Source organism: Halichoerus grypus, chromosome 12, assembly GCF_964656455.1.
Source record: "Halichoerus grypus chromosome 12, mHalGry1.hap1.1, whole genome shotgun sequence".
Classification (NCBI taxonomy): Eukaryota; Metazoa; Chordata; class Mammalia; order Carnivora; family Phocidae; genus Halichoerus; species Halichoerus grypus.
Genome location: NC_135723.1, coordinates 79,653,157 through 79,672,129, shown reverse-complemented (window position 1 = coordinate 79,672,129; position 18,973 = coordinate 79,653,157). Strand labels below are relative to the sequence as shown.

The 18,973-nt window shown below is 34.5% G+C and overlaps 1 protein-coding gene across 1 annotated transcript in view; it reads left to right on the top strand.

Moving 5' to 3' along the window:
• Positions 1 to 6,187: 6,187 nt before the first annotated feature.
• The window catches only part of WASL (WASP like actin nucleation promoting factor), a 35,268-nt gene continuing 22,482 nt past the window's right edge, over positions 6,188 to 18,973 (top strand). The window contains exons 1-5 of the mRNA XM_078059828.1: positions 6,188 to 6,196; positions 10,554 to 10,688; positions 12,818 to 12,904; positions 14,358 to 14,454; positions 17,783 to 17,806. Of these exons, the coding sequence (XP_077915954.1) occupies positions 6,188 to 6,196; positions 10,554 to 10,688; positions 12,818 to 12,904; positions 14,358 to 14,454; positions 17,783 to 17,806 (352 nt within the window). The remainder of the gene's footprint in view (positions 6,197 to 10,553; positions 10,689 to 12,817; positions 12,905 to 14,357; positions 14,455 to 17,782; positions 17,807 to 18,973) is intronic.

Sequence of the window (18,973 nt, the reverse complement as noted above, 5' to 3'; positions counted from 1 at the left end):
AAACAGGATTAGGTTCAGTATTAATTTTCTGAGTTGCTCAACAATAGGAGTTTTTCCCCTCAAGTTGTGAACTCTTCATTACAGCAAGCATTCAAGCAAATGTTATTTAATTATCTATTAAGAATGTTATATGAAGGATTTTTACTTTGGATAGAAGGTTGACTATAAAAGACTTGTAGCCCATCCACATACACACATATGTACTCACTGGCTTTTCACACTTTTTTTATTGAGTGGTTTTTTGAAGTTGCTTGGCCACAGTTTTCTTATGTGGGCAAGGTCATTGTATGTTAAAAAGTTACTACATTAAGTTTAGTTAGGCAAAAGGAATATATTGACTTAGATAATTCATTTTTTTTTTTTAGATACAGAGTTCTGTTGCTGCAACTGATGCATCATTTTCTTACTCCAAGTAAGGCTGATCCAGGTTTTGTGGCCAGAAACATAGACAATTTGGAGGGATTCTCTTCAAAAAAAGAATCCAAAATTAATATAAAAATGAATAGTTATATAGTATGAGAAAAGATCACAACAAAAAAATACCATAAGCATCACAAAATCCAGAATAATAGCTTATTACTTATTATTATAACTTATTTCTATTATTATTAATTGACTGATACACCTTGATACTTTTTTCCTATCTACTTTAGCTACATATTCACTGAACACCTCTTTACATGACAACAATTTTATATTTTTTTTAGAGAGAACCTTTCCGTTTACACATGGCTTGGCAAACTATAGCCTGCATACTAAATCCAGCCTTCTTGTGTTTGTAAATAAAGTTTTATTGGAACATATGCATCTCCAAATTATCTATGGCTGCTCTTGTACACACGTAGCAGCAGAGGTAAAAGAGAGCAAATAGTCAGCGAAGCCTAAAATATTAACTGTCTGGCACTTTACAGAAGAAGACTCCTGCTCTAGTATGTTTGATCAAAATGTTGATAGTTGTGAAGCTGAAAGAAATTTCCTGAAACCAGTTACTGGTAATAATACATCTTTAATTTCCTTCAGTTTGTTTAGAGGGTGCTTCTTACCTGGGGAAAACTCCATCCCTTTGATCTCAGTTGGCTGAACCACTTCCCCATCCCCATCCCCACTTTGTGAAGTTTGGTCTTAGTATGCCACCCCCAGCAGGGAGCTAGACAGCAGTCATTCAGACCTTTTCCTTGGGGTTAAAGATTGGGTCTGGATGCATTTTGTGGTCCAAGAGGGGACAGGTTATTTGCTGGGGCTGGGCAGATGTTGAGATAGTACAGCCTTGATGGAAGTACCAGGATAACCTTCAAGGATAGCTAGAGAAGAGTCCGACTCTAAGTGTGAGGCTGGGGTTGCTGCTACCTCACGTGATCCCCAAAGGAGAATGAGCCAAACCTTGTAAGGGGCTCTTCCAAGTAAAGGTAAAGCTTAAAGCTTCCAAGTAAAGCTTAAACTAATAGACTTCATGGTAAATCTACCTATGACCCCAGGACGTATAACTTATATCTGTTTGAAGTTTTTTTTTTTCATAAAGATCCTTTCTTCTCATGCACTAGCAACCCTTTGTTTTCCACCACCACTAACCCCCCCCACACCCCCAAAATAAGGTAAACCAAATGGGATTAGTAGATGAATAAAATTATGTTAAAGATACATAGTTCTTTGAGAATCATTTAGATGGGATAGGGCAAAAATATAACAAATTAGGAACTGAGATGAATCAGTGAGTAGTGTATGGTAAATATAAAATGAGCATCTGATTGTGAAGTTCATCCAGAGCTGACCAAGATGACCTTTGGCAAATAAATTGACCTCTTCTGTAAAATGAGGGGATTGGATTATACTCTGGATAAATTTATGGTGAAGTGGTATTAGGTTCAGGAACACTGAAATCCTGTCAGTGACCAAAGTACCTGCCTTTCCACCTTCTCTTCCCAAACTGTTATTTGCACAGGAAAGTGGTAGAATAAAAAATATGTTTTTATAATGAATAAATAGGTATATTTTATAATAAAAATATATAATAAATATAAATACATATACTTACGTTTTATACACATAAAATATATGTACCATTTTATAAATATGTAATGCATATTTTATGAAACATAATATACTTTATAATATACTTTATATATTTTATAATTTTATAATATATTTTATACACTTATACACATATTATTACCAGGGCTTGGGTCTCAACTGGTAAATGTTAACCTTTGGTCAGCTGAGGTGGTAATCCTAGGGAACCTCCTTCCTACCTCTACCTTCATTCCCTGAAAATTGAAACCCATACTTCAGGTTTTACCATAGGTTTTACTGACCTCGTAAGAGAGAGGCAGACAAAGGGAAGAGGAGACAGAAGAGGAAGGAAGAAAAACTCCTTTCAGCAGGTCCGCTTATCCTGCAGGGAAGGGAGAGGCAGAGGAGAGCAAGCCAACACCTGTTTGCTGCTCTTTTAACACAGTGTCCTCACCTATTCGCAAACATAACCCAGTCTGTAATGAGATCAGTATTACTCTCACCTTTATCTATATATGGTTATCCTTCAAGTAGAAAATTAAGAGTACAGTAAAACTTGCCATTTGTGGTTTTAGCATCTATAATTTTGATTGTAGGTAATGCTAAGGGTCTTTGCCACATAATTTATAATTTTTTGATGTATCAGTTTAAATCACAGGCACCATATGAGATTGATGTGTGTCTATGAGTGGTTTAGTGAGTGAGCCTAGTCTCTTGTTCAGTACATACTTTTTAGTAAGCCTTTTGGATATAAAGTGCATTTTAAAAATGATTCCAAAAAAGAAAATGCATTGATAGTGAGAGTGAGCTCTAGAACTTTATGATTTGTAGATAAAAAATTTTGGTGACTTCACTGGTAATTTTAAACACATGTTCAATATAAATGAATGGGAGAAAGGAGCTAGCACCATCTATTATATTAAAAAATAATCTCCTACATATTGCTGCAAACAAACCACCTAAAAACGTTGGACTTAAAGCAGTATCGGTTCATTTTTTATGATTCTGTGGATTGGTGGAGTGGTTACTTTGTCACCTGTGCTCACTCATGCAGTGACATTCAGCTGGCAGGTCTAATTGGAACTGGACTCAGCAAAGTCAAGTAATATGATGGGGGCCTTGCTCTCCATGTGCTCTTTCACCCCAAGATTTTAGGGCAGCAGTTCCAAGAAGGCAAGCCACATTGTACAAGTATTTTTCAAGCTTCTACTTACATCTGCAGAGATCCTGTTGGTCAAAGCAAGTTATATGGACAAACCCAGGGTCAGTGGGGGAGGAGAGTATACCAGAACTGGTATACTAAGGAGCATCAAAAGCTATTATAGGAATAATAAACCACTGTACCACATCTCCAGACAAGGTTTTCCAAACTACACATGGCTGTTTATCTCTCTAAACCACAGAGGTGAGCTATTTTTTTATGTTACTTTAATATGAAGTCTGTAGCTTCATTCCATGCCACTGTTCTCTTTCTCAGCTCCCCAAACTCCCTTAGCATTTTCCCATGGTAGGGTCTTTGTTGATATGTCTGCATAGAATGTTGTTTCCACTCCTCTTCCCTTCACCCCTTTGCTCACCTGACTCAGTTTCATCCTATAGGTAAATTGTTACTTTTGGGAAGCCTTCCCATGCTGGGTAGGTTTTACATTTTTCCTGCGTACTGAATTTTTCCTTCATAGCATTTGTAATATTTATTAATGTCTGTGTGCCCATTAGAACCCGTTTTATGAGGACCATGCCTGTGTAATAAATTTTTTTACTTGACCTCACTTTCATTCCCACCCACCCCCATTTATCACAGTTCCATGCATGCAATAGGTACTCAGTAAACATTTGGTAAATGAGTATACCTAACATGGTTGTTTTCTTAAACAGCTCCTAAGGCCTAAAAGACTATTTCTGCTTGATCCACAAGACAGCAGCTGTTCTCACGTGGCTCCATTTTTTTTCCACTGTTGAGATTCTGTTACTTACTGCTTTCGTCCTCTTCCTCTTCTAGTCCTCCAGCTTTGCTTTTTTAAAAATTACTGTTTCTTGTGGAGTCTTCTATCTTTGATGTATTCTTTTTTTTTAATTTCTACCTTTTTCTGTTGTTTTTTCTTTCTTTTTCTGGTTCACACTGTGGAAGTTACCAGGTGATAAAATCTCTCCTTTCCAGAGTAAATTATTTGTGTTTTCTTTTTCTGGATAATTTTCACTGGTACTCACCAATCAGGACTCTTGCTTCTGTTTTTTAAATTGCTGGTTTCTGTATTGGGTTTTTTAGGTGGCCATGTAACTGAGGTGTTTTTATACTTTAATTATTTAGAAAATGGCTCCTTGAGATCACTGCATAGTTAAAGTAATTATAAGAATTCAGCCAGATTCCTTGTTGAAATAATTTTTAATTTTTATTTGAAGTACAACCAAATTCTTTATTTTTCTTTACTTTTGTGATTCCTCTTATGCTTCATATTAAAATTTCATATTCATGATACGAATGGGACATTTCACATGAATATATCATCAGAGTATTTAGGAACATATTTAAAATAGCTTTATATAGTAAGAAAACTTAGGGTGGATTTTCCTGGATTAGTTTTTAGGAACTTGGGTACACACAACACATAAAAGCTGGAGTGTTTTGACTATTAATCAAGGCCATTGCAACCATAGAAAAGACTTACTTATTCAATCGTGTGATTTTTTTTTCCACATTCAGTTTATTTTGGATATTAATTGAATATATATCTTTAAAAATTATTTCCTCTAACAACATTGTTTATTTATTGGACTATTAAAATAATAATAGTTGTAGACAATTATTCACTGTTAAGTCCCCTTAGTACTTGTAGGCGATTGGTTGTCAAGCAAGAATCTATAAGACCTAGTATCTTCCAGTCTTTTCCTGTTAATAGCTGATTCTGTAATAAAAGAAACATCTATTTTCCTCATCTAAAATTCTTATTCTGACCTGTGATATAACATGGTTGCTCTGATAATGTGAAAAGAATTTAAACTATAGAAGTGACGGATATTTGTGATTTAAGTCTTAACTCAGGATGAAGTTTCTTTTAACAAAGTTGGTGTCAGTATAGAAGGAATTTGAGGAAGTGGTAGTTTTCTTAGTTTTGGGTCAGTGTGGGTGGTGCTTTATATGTGGACAGGTAGCAGTGGCTCTGAGAGGAGAACCACCTTCCCAAGACTGTCATGGCTGTGGAAGGAGGCTGAGAGTCTTACACTTTTATGAATCATTTGGGCTTTAAAATTTTTTTAATTTCAAAATAATTTCATACTTACAGAAAAGTTGCAAATATAGTACAAAGAATTCCTGCGTATCTTTCATCCAGATTTGTCAAGCATTTATAACATTTTACCAGGGTTTCTTCTATGTATATACACATACATATTATTATTTTCAGAATCACTTGAGAGTAAGTTGCCAATATGATACCCTTTATAATACTTCAAGATGCATATCCTTTTAAAAGTTTATTTATTTATCTGAGAGAAAAAGAGTGTATGTGAGCAAGCAGAGGGGAGGGGCAGAGGGAGAGAGAAACTTTAGCAGACTCCCCACTGAGCACAGAGCCTGATGCCAGGCTCTGCCAGGCTCCATATTACAATCCTGAGATCAGGACCTGAGCCGAAACCAAGAGTCGGATGCTCAACCAGCTCAACTGGGCCACCCAGATATCCCCAAGATCTGGATCCTAAAATCAAGGGCATTATCATAGTATTATTATCAAGATCAGAATATGTAATTTTTAATTTAGCAAATGTTTGCTTACTTCGAGCAAAGTATAGGTGAAGTGAAAGTATAGTCTAGAAACTATACTTTCTATACTCTGGTATAGAAACTAGGTGCTTAAGGGAATTAAGCAGTCTACTTAATGGGTAATAAGTCAATAGAAAAAAATATCCTATTTTAGAATAAGATCTGTGATGTAATAAGATTTACACAAGGTATTCTGTACTCTAGAAATACGAAAAAAAAAAAAAAAAGCAGAGTCATTTAACATAGGGAATCAGGGAAATCGTTCCTAACAGTGCAGAGTAAGCCTGAGAGGTAAAATTGCCCCGTTGAAGGACAGTGGGAAGGATTCACATCCCAGAATTCATCCTTTATCTTATTTCCGCCCTTGACAAAGTTCTGAGGATGAATATGCTATGGCAATAACTTAGTATTGAAATATCAGGAATGCGTAAGGTAGGACAGGTTCTATTTCTACAAAAGTTGATATAGTACTTTTTTCCTTTAATTAACAAATTTTAACCCTAACATTATTGGGCTAATAGATTTCCTTTCCTAAGCACATGTCCCTCCGTTGTTTTTTAATAATACCTTCTCAGTTATGAAAGACAAGAAGTAATGGAGTTGATTAGCTGTAATTACTTTAAAGGAATGGAAGGAATGTTTTTAAAAACTTAATTAAGCCACTGTCAATCTAGAACTTAAGGGATAGTCACTGTTTTTATATTTCTAGCATTTATATATTAAATTTTATGCATGTAAGCTATTCTTGCATTCACTGTAATTTTCCTGAATTAATCATTTATATAATGATTAATTTATATAAAATTTATATAATTTTCAGACTTTGCTAGTTTAAGATAAAAGGGAGTGAAAGGGGCATACTTAGACTGATAATACGATTGTAGCAAAATTTTGAAAATCCAGTTACTGAAAATAGCTTATGATTAGGTGGTTTCTTCAGTATTAAAATTTTATAAATTGTTTTAGAATGAGGTTTATAGTACCAACCACGTTTATGTGGAATGTTACTGAACTGTTTCACAGGTCTTTATTTCTTAAGCAGATGTTTTAAGAATTTTATATAAATGTTTAAATGTGGATTTTTAGTTTTTTGTTACTTTTTTTTAAGTTCACATATACATTCAGTGTTGTACATGTTAATATTTGGTCATTTGGCAAGGGAATTTCCATGATGGAATTTCAGACTCTATTTGATAATACGTTGTTTCTTTCGCAAGCTGTTACTTCTTGTTTTTTGGTTAAAAAAAAAAAGTAAAGGATTTTTTTTTTTTTTAAAGGTTTATTTATTTGAGAGAGAGTGTGCGCACGTGCTCGCGTGAGGTAGGGGAGGGGTAGGGGGAGAGGGAGACCAGCAGACTCCCTGCAGAGTGGGGAGCAGACTCGGGGCTCTATCAGATGATCCCTGAGATCATGACCTGAGCTGAAATCAAGAGTTGGACGCCCAACCGACTGAGCCACCCAGGTGCCCCTAAAAGGATTTTTTGATGTTTTTTTTCTTGGTATCTATTTTCCTAGCTGTTTTTCTTTTTAGAAGTGAATGCATTTGACAGCATCATACTAAAAGAGCTCTAATTTGTATGAATTTGACTTAGAATGAATTTACTCATCTGATTTTGAATCCTTCAGCCTGGTCTTTAATACCTTTGGATAATATATGCAAAATCCTTTTTTTTTCTTTTTTTTTTTTTAAGTTTTTAGTGTTAGGAGTTTGGGGTCAGGGAGCCCAAGTAGATGATGATATGTATTACAATTGCAGAAGAACAAAGTATGTTTTGAGCAGGTCAAAGGCATACTCAACTTTCTTCAGTGTCCTTTTTTTAAGCCCAGTATCTTAGTATATACATTTTTTTATGTTTCTAAGCTATCTTCATAATTTTTTCAATGGCTCTTGTGGAAATTTTCGTGCTGCTTTGTGTCCTATTCATGATTCTGAAATCCAAAGATGAGTTTGGTCTACAAAAGTTAAAAACATAACATGGAGTAGTGTTACTTAGGAAAGTCTTTATATATTTTGGTCCCCAAAAGTACACTGATCTTACATTTTTGACTTTATTACTATAAAAGACCTGCATATGTATGTGTGTGTGTGTGTATATTAGCTCTTTGGAATCCTCTTATCAAAGGAAGGCATTCCCCAGCCATAGTTAAGTAACCCAAAACAGCTTTATCTCTAAATCTTAATGTAGTCTATTTTCTTTAACAATGCCCAGTATTCACTGAACTGATGTACTGTTCTTTTTTTTTTTTTTTTAATGTACTGTTCTTACTTAAATCATTCGTCACTTCTGGTTATTTAAATTCCTTTTATTTAAAAAAAACCATAACTAATGTATTTATATAGATATTTTGTTTCATATTTATATTACAAATAATAAATTTTTGTTGTATTTTAAATTATTTCCTTGGTTTCCAGTTTTGGAGTGAAATCACTAGATTTAGACCAGAAAACATGATTATTATTTTCAAAGGATTTGTAAGTGCTGTGTATCACTCTTACAGAAACTAAAATCGAATAGTTACGTCCAGGATTATAATATAAAAAAAACTTTAATTTAGAATTAAACTAAAGTTTCCATTATTTCATGATGCTGCCCTGAGGGAGGTGGCAACATGGTAAAACTTAATGTGCTGTGTTCCTTGCTTGTAACAATTAGCTTTTCTCTTACACATCTAAAAGGGTACTAGTTAGGTATATCCTAGAGAAAATTAGTACAGTAATAACTCAAATATTCTTAATCTCAGGAAACAAACTGAGGGTTGCTGGAGTGGGGGGTGGGGTGGGAGGGATGGGGTGACTGGGTGTTGGACACTGGGGAGGGTATGTGTTCTGGTAAGCGCTGTGAATTGTGCAAGATTGTTGAATCTCAGATCTGTACCTCTGAAACAAATAATGCAATATATGTTAAGAAAGAAAAAAAGAAGAAGAAGAATGTAGCAGGAGGGGAAGAATGAAGGGGGGAAATCGGAGGGGGAGAAGAACCATGAGTGACGATGGACTCTGAAAAACAAACTGAGGCTAGAGGGGAGGGGGTTGGGAGGATGGGTTAGCCTGGTGATGGGTATTGAGGAGGGCACGTTCTGCATGGAGCACTGGGTGTTATGCACAAACAATGAATCATGGAACACTATATCTAAAACTAATGATGTAATGTATGGGGATTAACATAACAATAAAAAAATTAAAAAAAAAAAGAAATAAAATCGATTTCTAATATGTAAAGTAAGATGTAGAAATGATGTATAAGTAATCTAATACAGGGATTTATAATAGTTTTGAATTATGTCAGAAAAAGTCAGATAGAAAATGGTAATATTTGGAACCTATTTTTAAAATAGTGGCTAAGGCAACCACTTCAAATAAAATGCTTACAATCTAAGTAAAAAAAATAAAAAATAACTCAAATAATTCTTCATCTCTTCAGTATAGCTCTCATGTATAGCTCTCAAGCATGGCCAAGTGCAAGTCACTTAATGTCTTTTTTCCCTTAGTTTTGCCATCCTTAAAAAAGGTGATATTAGAGGGGCACTGGGTGGCTCAGTGTCTGCCTTCGGCTCAGGTCATGATCCCAGGGTCCTGGGATCAAGCCCACATTGTGCTCCCTGCTCAGTGGGGAGCCTGCTTCTCCCTCTCCCTCTGCCTGCTGCTCCCCCTGCTTGTGCTCTCTCTCTGTCTCTCTGTCCAATAAATAAAATCTTTAAAAAAAATAATAAGGTTATATTAGAATCTATCTTCCAGGATGATGATATGTTCAGAGTGCCCAGCACTATAATTTGTACCTTCAAATCTTGCCTCAGGTTTGATTTAGTACCGTACTAAAGTAGTTAACTGCTATATGGACATCAGCCTTTACTAACACTACTACTTCATTACTTAAATGTTCACTGTATTGGAAAATGGTATAGTAGTCCTCCCTTATCCACAGTTTGGAAGCAGATGATCCTCCTTCTGACATATTGTCAGAAGGTCAGTAGTAGCCTAACGCTACATCATAATGCCTACGCCATTCACCTCACTTCATCTGCTCACATAGGCATTTTATCATCTCACATCATCACAAGAAGAAGGATGAGTATAGTATGATAAGATATTTTGAGAGAGATCCCACATTTGCATAACTTTTATTACAATAGTTGTAATAGTTCTATTTTACTTTTCATTATTGTTTTTAATCTCTTACTATGCCTAATTTATAAATTAAACTTCATCATAGATATGTAGGAAAAAACATAGTATATATGGGATTTGTACTATCTGCAGTTTCAGGCATCCACTGGGGGGTCTTGGAATGTATGTCCCATGGATAAAAGGGGACTACTGTATATTACAGGGAGTAAGAATATAGGATCTGAAGTCACACATTGTCTTCTTTGGAACTCTGCCACTTTGCTGTGTGATTTGAGGCAAATTATTTATCCCTTTAACCTTGGGTTTGCAAGCATAAAATGAGATTATAATAGTAATAAATTTAAAGGGAGTTGAGTTTAAAGTGCTTAACACGATTTTTGACACATTCTAAGCATCAGTAAATGTTTGCTTTCCATAGTTATTTTTAGTGTAGATATTGTGTTATTTACTACTGCATAAGAAATTACTTCAAAAAGTAATGGCTTAAAGTGACAATAAATGTTTATTATCTCCTTGTTTCTGTGGGACAGGAAATCAGGAGCAGCATAGCTGGGTGGTTCCGGTTGGATGTCTCTCATGAGGTTGCAGTGAAGATGTCAGCAGGGGCTGTGGTCATCTGAAAGTTATTTTGAACCTAATGGCTATAAATTTTATATTTTCCAGACTATGTCTTCAGCAGTGGTACAGTTATATGCAGCAGATCGTAACTGTATGTGGTCAAAGAAGTGCAGCGGTGTCGCTTGTCTTGTTAAGGACAATCCACAGAGATCTTATTTTTTAAGAATATTTGATATTAAGGTGAGTTTTGTTTTGTTTCCACTTTAAACTGTAGGTGAATAGGTTTTTTAACCTCAGTTATAATTTTTATATATATTTATATATATTGTTATATATATAATTTTTGTTCATCCTGTATGTATTGTTAAATTATACTTAATATTAGAAGAGTGAAGCTTGGTTTTAGATAATGAAGCATGGGCATTGCAACCAAACAGGAATAGGTTGTAAGCCAGAACATGAATAGTTCCCTATTTTATCTTTCCACAGCCACCACATATTAAAGGATTTTTTTGTTTTTGTTTTTAATACCTTTACATCGTGGGCTTTCCTTATATTTTCTCTTTTTCTAATGGTACTCTTTTATTCCATTTTGTCCATTACAGAGTAGCATATATAGTCCTTTCAGGAAACTATAGAAGTATATTTTAGTTTAGTATGTACTGTTAGTTACTTCAGCCTAGGTTTAAAGCATGATACAGTATCTATAATAATGTGTTTGCTACCCATTTTTCCTTATGTTGTCTCAACATAGGTATGTTCAGATTTTCGCAGCTTTGTACCTCTCACATTCAAACACAAATCCATATTGTCCTAGATTCAATGCCCATTCTCAGGTATTCACCCTCTTACAGTTACCGTAGAAGTAATTACCTTTGTGCAGAGATGAAGTCTCCATTTATCTTTTAAAAACCTTTTCTATAGGGGACGCCTAGGTGGCTCAGTCGGTTAAGCGTCTGTCTTCAGCTCAGGTCATGATCCCAGGGTCCTGGGATCGAGTCCCACATTGGGCTCCCTGCTCAGCGGAGAGCCTGCTTCTCCCTCTGCCTGCCTCACTCTTTCTCTAACAAATAAATAAATTTTAAAAAAACAAAACCTTTTCTATAGGTAGGCTTTTGTAATATTTATATGATATGGCAATAAGTATAATGGAATAATTACCAAAAATAAACTGACTTTGAACTCTCCTGGATGATGCTTAAGGATAGATAGATTGTAGTCAAACTGTTTTACTTCTCTGGGCCTTGGCTTATTTATTTGTAAAATGGGAGAACCATCTGGTTCTAATGCAAAGTGTTTCCCTGAGATTAAATAAGATTTAAGTTACTATACTTTGTAACTGTGCTTCTTAACATCCACTTCTCCATCCCCCGGGACAGCTGAGAGACATGGCATATTCCTGTAGTGGGCGCTCACTATGGCAGTGATTCTAGGGGATAGGGAACACATGCATGTTTCGAAAGAAACTGTTTAGTTTTTATGACATATTTCTCAACACCAGTGAGAAGCACTGTTTAGAAATCAAGTGTGCATATAACTCCACTGAGAAGAAAGAAATTGCATTATATGTGCATACAGTGTTTTCTGAATATCTTTAAATCATGGTCTAGGTAGAACTTTGATTTCGGAATAGGACAATACTTACATTTCTCTAACCACTTATTTCTAATTATAGATAACCAATGCTGAATACTTGCAGTTAGCCACCTTTGGTATTAGGTTAATTATATTTCTTCTACTGCAGCCATAGATATGACAATCCAGTCATCCATGGTTCTCTTAACTATACTCTAACCTCAGTGCACTTTAATCATCAGTCTTTTTCTGCACATGATCAACACTAACTGCTTTTACCAGTATTTAATTAGAGGGTCACTGTGTATAAGTTAGGAATTCAAAAATTGTTAATGAACAGTACAGAGAAGGTATATTTGACCCTCCCAGAATCTACAGAATTGAGGAAGAGAGCATGAACTGTTCTGTAATATTTGATAGCACACAGTCTATTGCTGATGGAACTATGCATTGATAATCAGTGCATGTACACAGTATTCTAGTCCTTCTATCTAACATTGGTGATCTAGTAATTGTTCTAGTTTTGTATTTGAGTAACTATATTTGGGAATACAAGGCTAATGAGACTGTGTCTTAGCATACTGAATTAAACTCATTTGCTATGTAGTTTTTTGAAAGAAACATCCAGAATTTACTCTTTTGTTAAGAAATTACTGATTAAATTATGTTATTTATGTTTTATACACGTGTGTTTTCTGTGCATGCAAAAGCTAATTCCCTGAATATGAGTCATCTATTTTGTTTTATTCCTAGAGATTATCTTTTTGGTAACTCTTATTTTAACTTTTTTCTAGGATGGGAAACTATTGTGGGAACAAGAGCTATACAATAACTTTGTATATAATAGTCCTAGAGGATATTTTCATACCTTTGCTGGAGATGTAAGTCATATTTTTTTATTGCCCTGTTTAATGTAATTGTTTTTATATTTGTCTGTGGAAAGCATTTATGAGCTTTCCTTGTAAACATTGTATAAAGTAAAAAGAATTATTTTACTTTTAAAAGCTTCTTCATAGATAGTATAGCTAAATAGGAAGAAATGTCTAAGATTTTTTTTTTAATTTTTATTATTTTTTTAACATTTTATTTATTTATTTATTTGACAGAGAGAGAGAGAGAGAGAGATAGCGAGAGAGGGAACACAAGCAGGGGGAGTGGGAGAGGGAGAAGCAGGCTTCCTGCTGAGCAGGGAGACTGATCGGGGCTTGATCCCAGGACCGTGGGATCATGACCTGAGCCGAAGGCAGATGCTTAACGACTGAGCCACCCAGGTGCCCCAGAAATGTCTAAGATTTTAAAGGGCCAAAAAAAAAAAAAAGATTCCAAAGAGTAATGTAAATATAATTTGCTATGTAGAAAAGAAATTTGGTTTTTTGTCATCTTTGTCTTTGGATAGATAGCTTAATCTTTCCGGTATTTAGTTTTCTTATGTATAAAAATGAAGTCTTAATTGCCCACTAATCCATGGTATCTTTTAAATATTGAATGTTATATTGCCATTCAAATTATTTTGTGAAAGAATAGTTCATGGCCTAGAAGAGTGCAGAAATACAATAAATGCATATAAGGGGAGAATAGAATTTAAAAAATTTATTGCATAAACTTGAGGAAGATGTTAGAAGCATTTCCATACTATATGCTCACAGGGATTGTCTAACTAGGTTATAGACGATTTTAATTTTCTTTATTTTCATATTTGTATTTCCTAAGTTTTGTATAATGAGAAAAATAGTTTAGATTAGATGATATATCTTTTCGAAAAGTATTTTCTTCTCTAGCTGTTATTTCTCACATTTTTCTTAATAAAATATAAATATATGTACATATATAAAAGCGTGCATAAAATGCCATAATCGATGTCAGTGTGTTTCCACATCTTTAATAATTTATCTGAATTAAGGTTATAATTTAAATAATACATACAGTTAAGCTGTAAAATAAAAACAACCTAGTGAAGATAGAGCTGACCTGCATTTGACCAACTTTTCCAGTGTTTGCCTTTTCTAAAATCCAAATTATTTTGTAGAGTTCTATTGAAAGATCAAATTCAATTTGCTATTTTTGTTGTTGTTGAAGATGGAGTATTCCATTTAATATTTGAATGTCTACTATGAGAGGCAACTTTTCTAATAGTAGTCTTTTACTTTGCCTTCTCCATGCTTTCAGTATTCTTAAGTTATTCAGATAAAATTAAAACTAAGCTAAACTAAGCTCTTGTCTGCTAGTAAACTGAGCTTTCCTTCTTTAGGAATGTACTTTGTTATCAACTTTTTTATTAAATAAAGCTAGACTCATGTTTTTTGTTGTTTACCTTTTTTAATAAAAATATTTCAGACTTGTCAAGTTGCTCTTAATTTTGCCAATGAAGAAGAAGCAAAAAAATTCCGAAAAGCAGTTACAGACTTGTTGGGCCGGCGACAAAGGAAATCTGGTAAACTTTTTTTTTTTTAATTCTTTTAAACAGGAGCTGGCAAACTATGGCTCATGGGACCGATCTGGCCCACACCTGTTTTTATAAATAAAGTATTAGCGAGACACAGCTACGCTCATTGGTTTCCATTTTGTCTGTATAATACATCTAATGGCTGCTTTTGTGCCACAACAGTTGGGTAGTTACAACAAAGACTATGGCACACAAAGCCTAAAATATTTATTCTCTGGCCCCTTACAAAAAAAAAATGCACTAATCCTTAAGAGAAATATTTTTATTAAGAACTAATTTTTCTCAAATTTACTGAAGAACTCATTCTGATAACCTTTTTTGTTGATAACGTTCCATGTATACTGACTCTTAAACTTGCATTTTTATGGCATTGTTCTTAACTTACATTCTTAGAATATTTAATACTTTGTGAACAAAGACTTTTTAGGCAAGCCTAGAAGCAAATAAGCGAAGTTGAAAACAAAATCTGTTAACATTGTTTTGTCTCTATTTTGTCCCTAATGTTGTCTATTATAAAACCATAAGGAATGTACTTTAATGCATGAGACTGTAATACATATAAAATAATTAGAGAATGATGCAGTCTAGTATAGAATTTTAAATTTATTGATATAGAAATATTTGACAACAGTGTACTAGGCCTTTCTGTCATCAGGTGGGAGAAGGGTGATTAGGAAAGGTGAACCTCTCTAAAATCATCATCTTAAGAAGATCAGTTTTAGGAGAAAGGACATATGGGAGTTGGGATCACCAAATAGATCCCCTTCAAACTAGCTATGCCGTACGCTCCTTGGAAAGTTTTTCTGTACATCTGGGGGTACATGTTACCACAGTTTTGAAGATCACTGTATTCCAGGATGTGCTTTACCACTAAAAGGAACTAAGCCTTGAAAAAATAAGACATTGGATCCAGAAAAGAGAAATGTAAAATCATATATTCCATTTTGTACATCTTTATTGTTATTTTAATGGGTTTTCAAGAGGGAGGTGAGATAAAAAAATGAAAATAAAATGAATTAAGTTTTGCCTCACAATTGCCTTATTATACCTCAACTGTAATGAGTAAATAGAATTATCAGGGACCTATTTTTTGTTACTTCTTTTTGGGACCAAGGACATGAATTACTTGATTCCATGCTAGGAAAGGATTTAAAGGTATAGAATAATTTATGGTTCAGTGCTCTACTTCAGTGACATAGTCAGGTCCTAGGCCAGGGGCTCTGTGGGGCTCCTTATAGTCAAAATATGTGACATTTCCAAATCAAAACAAGTAAAAAATATTTCTTAAAATATAGACTAATTGACTTTGAAATAGGAAGGTCACTTAAAGGTGTCTTTCAGCTGGTACAGGAATTTTGTTTTATGTAGTTCCTAAACTTTTAAGCATGGTGTTTCAGAAGCAGAAAGATCAGGGAGGCCGCTGATTGATCATTGGGTAGTGCTTCATGCTAAGTCAAACTCCAGCCTCCCTTCTCTTTCTTAGATGCATGGAGTCTGACTTTTGGAGCAACAAAGAATTAGTCTGTTTTCTTTTCCTCCCAGTAGCTATTTAATACTGGAAGCCATCTATCATGTTCTCATGCCTTTACTTCTTTAGTTTAACCAGTTTCAATTTCTTACTCCTCACATGATGTAGTTTCTAGACGCATCATCCCGAAATACTGTGCTCTGAATCCACTATAGATTTTTATGTCTTCTTCAGATGGTCCAGATTTGAAGAAATGATCCAGCTTCAAATACTGTGGTCATATTTGAACACAGTACTCCACAAGTAGTTTTACTAGTTGATACTAAAATACCTCTTGATTTGATTAAACACTGTTCTGCAAGTGTTTCTAGCAAATACCTCACACCAATAGCTCCCATTCTCCTTTGTTCAACCAAACTCTCCCTTTTTTCATATGAATGGCTCTCAAGCCCGGTTAGTGTCTTATTTGTAAATTACTTTTTAGAACTTATCCTCTGAACTTTATATTTATCTCAGTATATTTCCATATCTGTGTTATCAGTTTAAGAAGTATTTCCTCTCTGGTTGCAGAGATAACATCACCTGGGAAATGGGAGATTGACATTCATTGACATAGATAGGACTTGCTTATGTCCAATGTTTCAGAAAGTTACTTCATCAGACCACCAGATGGAGTAATAAATTTGTGTTTCCCATTGCCAGGATTTTTTAACTTGTCCCCCAGTTAAATCCTATTAATTTTAGTTTATGGCTGTTTATAAACTAATTATTATATCCTTATTTATGGGTATTTCTCTTATAATTTTGGGCAATTTTATATTAGAAAATCTGTGGAAATTACATTTGTTTAAAATTCTTCAACCACTTTTGAATTTCTTAAAGCCAAAATGATATCAAACTTGGTATGTAAGAGTCTGAGTGCAAAGGATTGATAGTTCTCCTCGATTTACTCCTTCCTAATCTTCTATAGCTTTTTATTATCATTTTGGTCTGCTTTAGTGATCAGATCTCTCATTACCCTTGCGCTTTCAATGAGTCCCATAGCTTTGAAAACTCTCCATACGCTGATGCCCCCCCCAAATTTGTTGACCTTTCCCCCAACCTTCAGACTTGTTTACTTCAATTGGGCATCAGAATAACCTTCAAACTTAACATGTCTGAGCAGAACATTTGAGCCATGTTCCCTAACCCCAGTTAGACCTGTTCCTACTCCTCTCCACATCTTTCCCAACTTGGTAAAAGGCTCTGCTCTGGCTTACCATGGTCTCTCATAAATCCTATCAGTGAGTCTGTTGTCTCTGCCTTCAAAAACATATCCCGGATCTATTTCTCATCACCTTTGCTGCCCCCCCCCATCTAAACCCCCATCATCTGTCATCTGGACTACCATAACTCCCTCACTAGTCTCCCTGCTGCCACTTAGTGCCCCCTACGATCTCTTTTCCACATAGTAGCCAAAGTTAACTTTTAAAAACATAGATTAGATTATGTCACTGGCCCTACTGAAAACCCTGTGATAGCTTCCTATCATATATAGAATACAATCTGTATTCCTTACCATGGCCTGTGGGACCCTATATGATCCAGTCCCTGGGTCTCCTTTTACTGTTCTGTTGGCTCACTCTAGTCCAAGCTTCATGATGTTCCTTCATGCTGTTCCCTCCTTAGGGCCTTTAAATATGTTGTTCCCTCTCTTATTTTATTCAGATGTCAGTTCCTAAGAGAAACCTTTCTTAGCCACTTATACATTGATTTAGGAATAAGACAGAATTTAGGTGAATTAATTTTTTATGTTGATTTTTGTATTGCGTATGTCTAATAATACTATTTTAATTTATTTTCTAACAGAGAAGAGACGAGACCCCCCAAATGGTAAGCTCTTTGATACAAATTATTGATCTAGAAGATTTTGGATGGTTGTTTAATCCTTTTAGAAACATGTATCATACATTAATACTTAATTTTTAATATCTGTGATCAAATACTGTACTTTATTGTGTCATTTTAAAAATAACAAAGATGAGTCTTAGAAATGTACTATTCTTTGGCTTTTTTATAGGATGAAGGAGGACTATGTAGGGTGAAGATCACTATTACATCTTCATTCTATATTGACAATTGATTAAGTTTAGAAACTGTATAATCTTGACTTAATATCTTCCTTAAAGGTAGTAAATTTTGTGTAGCATACTTGTTCACTTCTTATTTTAAGATTTATGTTTTTTTATTTTGAAATATTATTTCACACTGGTAATATGAAACTAGCCTCTGTGAGACTGAGCACTGACTTTAATGGTGTGTTTAGAAGTAATAGTAGCTGTATATTACCCTCCTTAATTTGATGATGAGCACTTGAAGTATTGAGAATTCATTTTAAAAAAACAAAAACATGTATACCAGAAAGGTGTACATTCCAAAATGAAAAGGAATTCCAAAGTAGAAAGGACAAAGTCCCGCATCGTTAGGGCAGAGATTCTCATCCTGGACTCCATAAACCCTCCCTGAAATAGTGTGCTAAATTCTTAAGTGTATATATTTTGTCTGGGGAGAGAGGATGCAGAACTTTCATCGCATTTAAATTGGGTCCCTGACCCTGTGGAGGTAAGGAACCATTGCTCCAGGAACCTTAATTATAATGGAAAATATGGCTTTTTTTTTTTTTTTAAAGCATCTCACATCCTCTCATTAGAATTTAGATAGCTTATTCCAGGAAACAAACAATAATGTGACAGCTATTGGTGATTGTTAGGGTTTGTTTCTCTTAATCAGATATATTTCTGATTTTGTCCTTAAATTTGTTTTCCTGATATAAAAACATGAACCAAATATTGCTGTATTAAATTTTGGATTATTTACCTTATTATAATTTTTTTAAAAAATGACTACCTTCAGTAAGACTTACCTTGTGCCAAGTATTGTATACTTTGACTTTGTCTTTTAAGTGGAAATTTTAATACTTTTTTATAGGACTGCAGTGGAGATTAAACGAAGTAATCAAAGTACTTAGCATAGTATAACTAAATACTGGTTATGATGAAG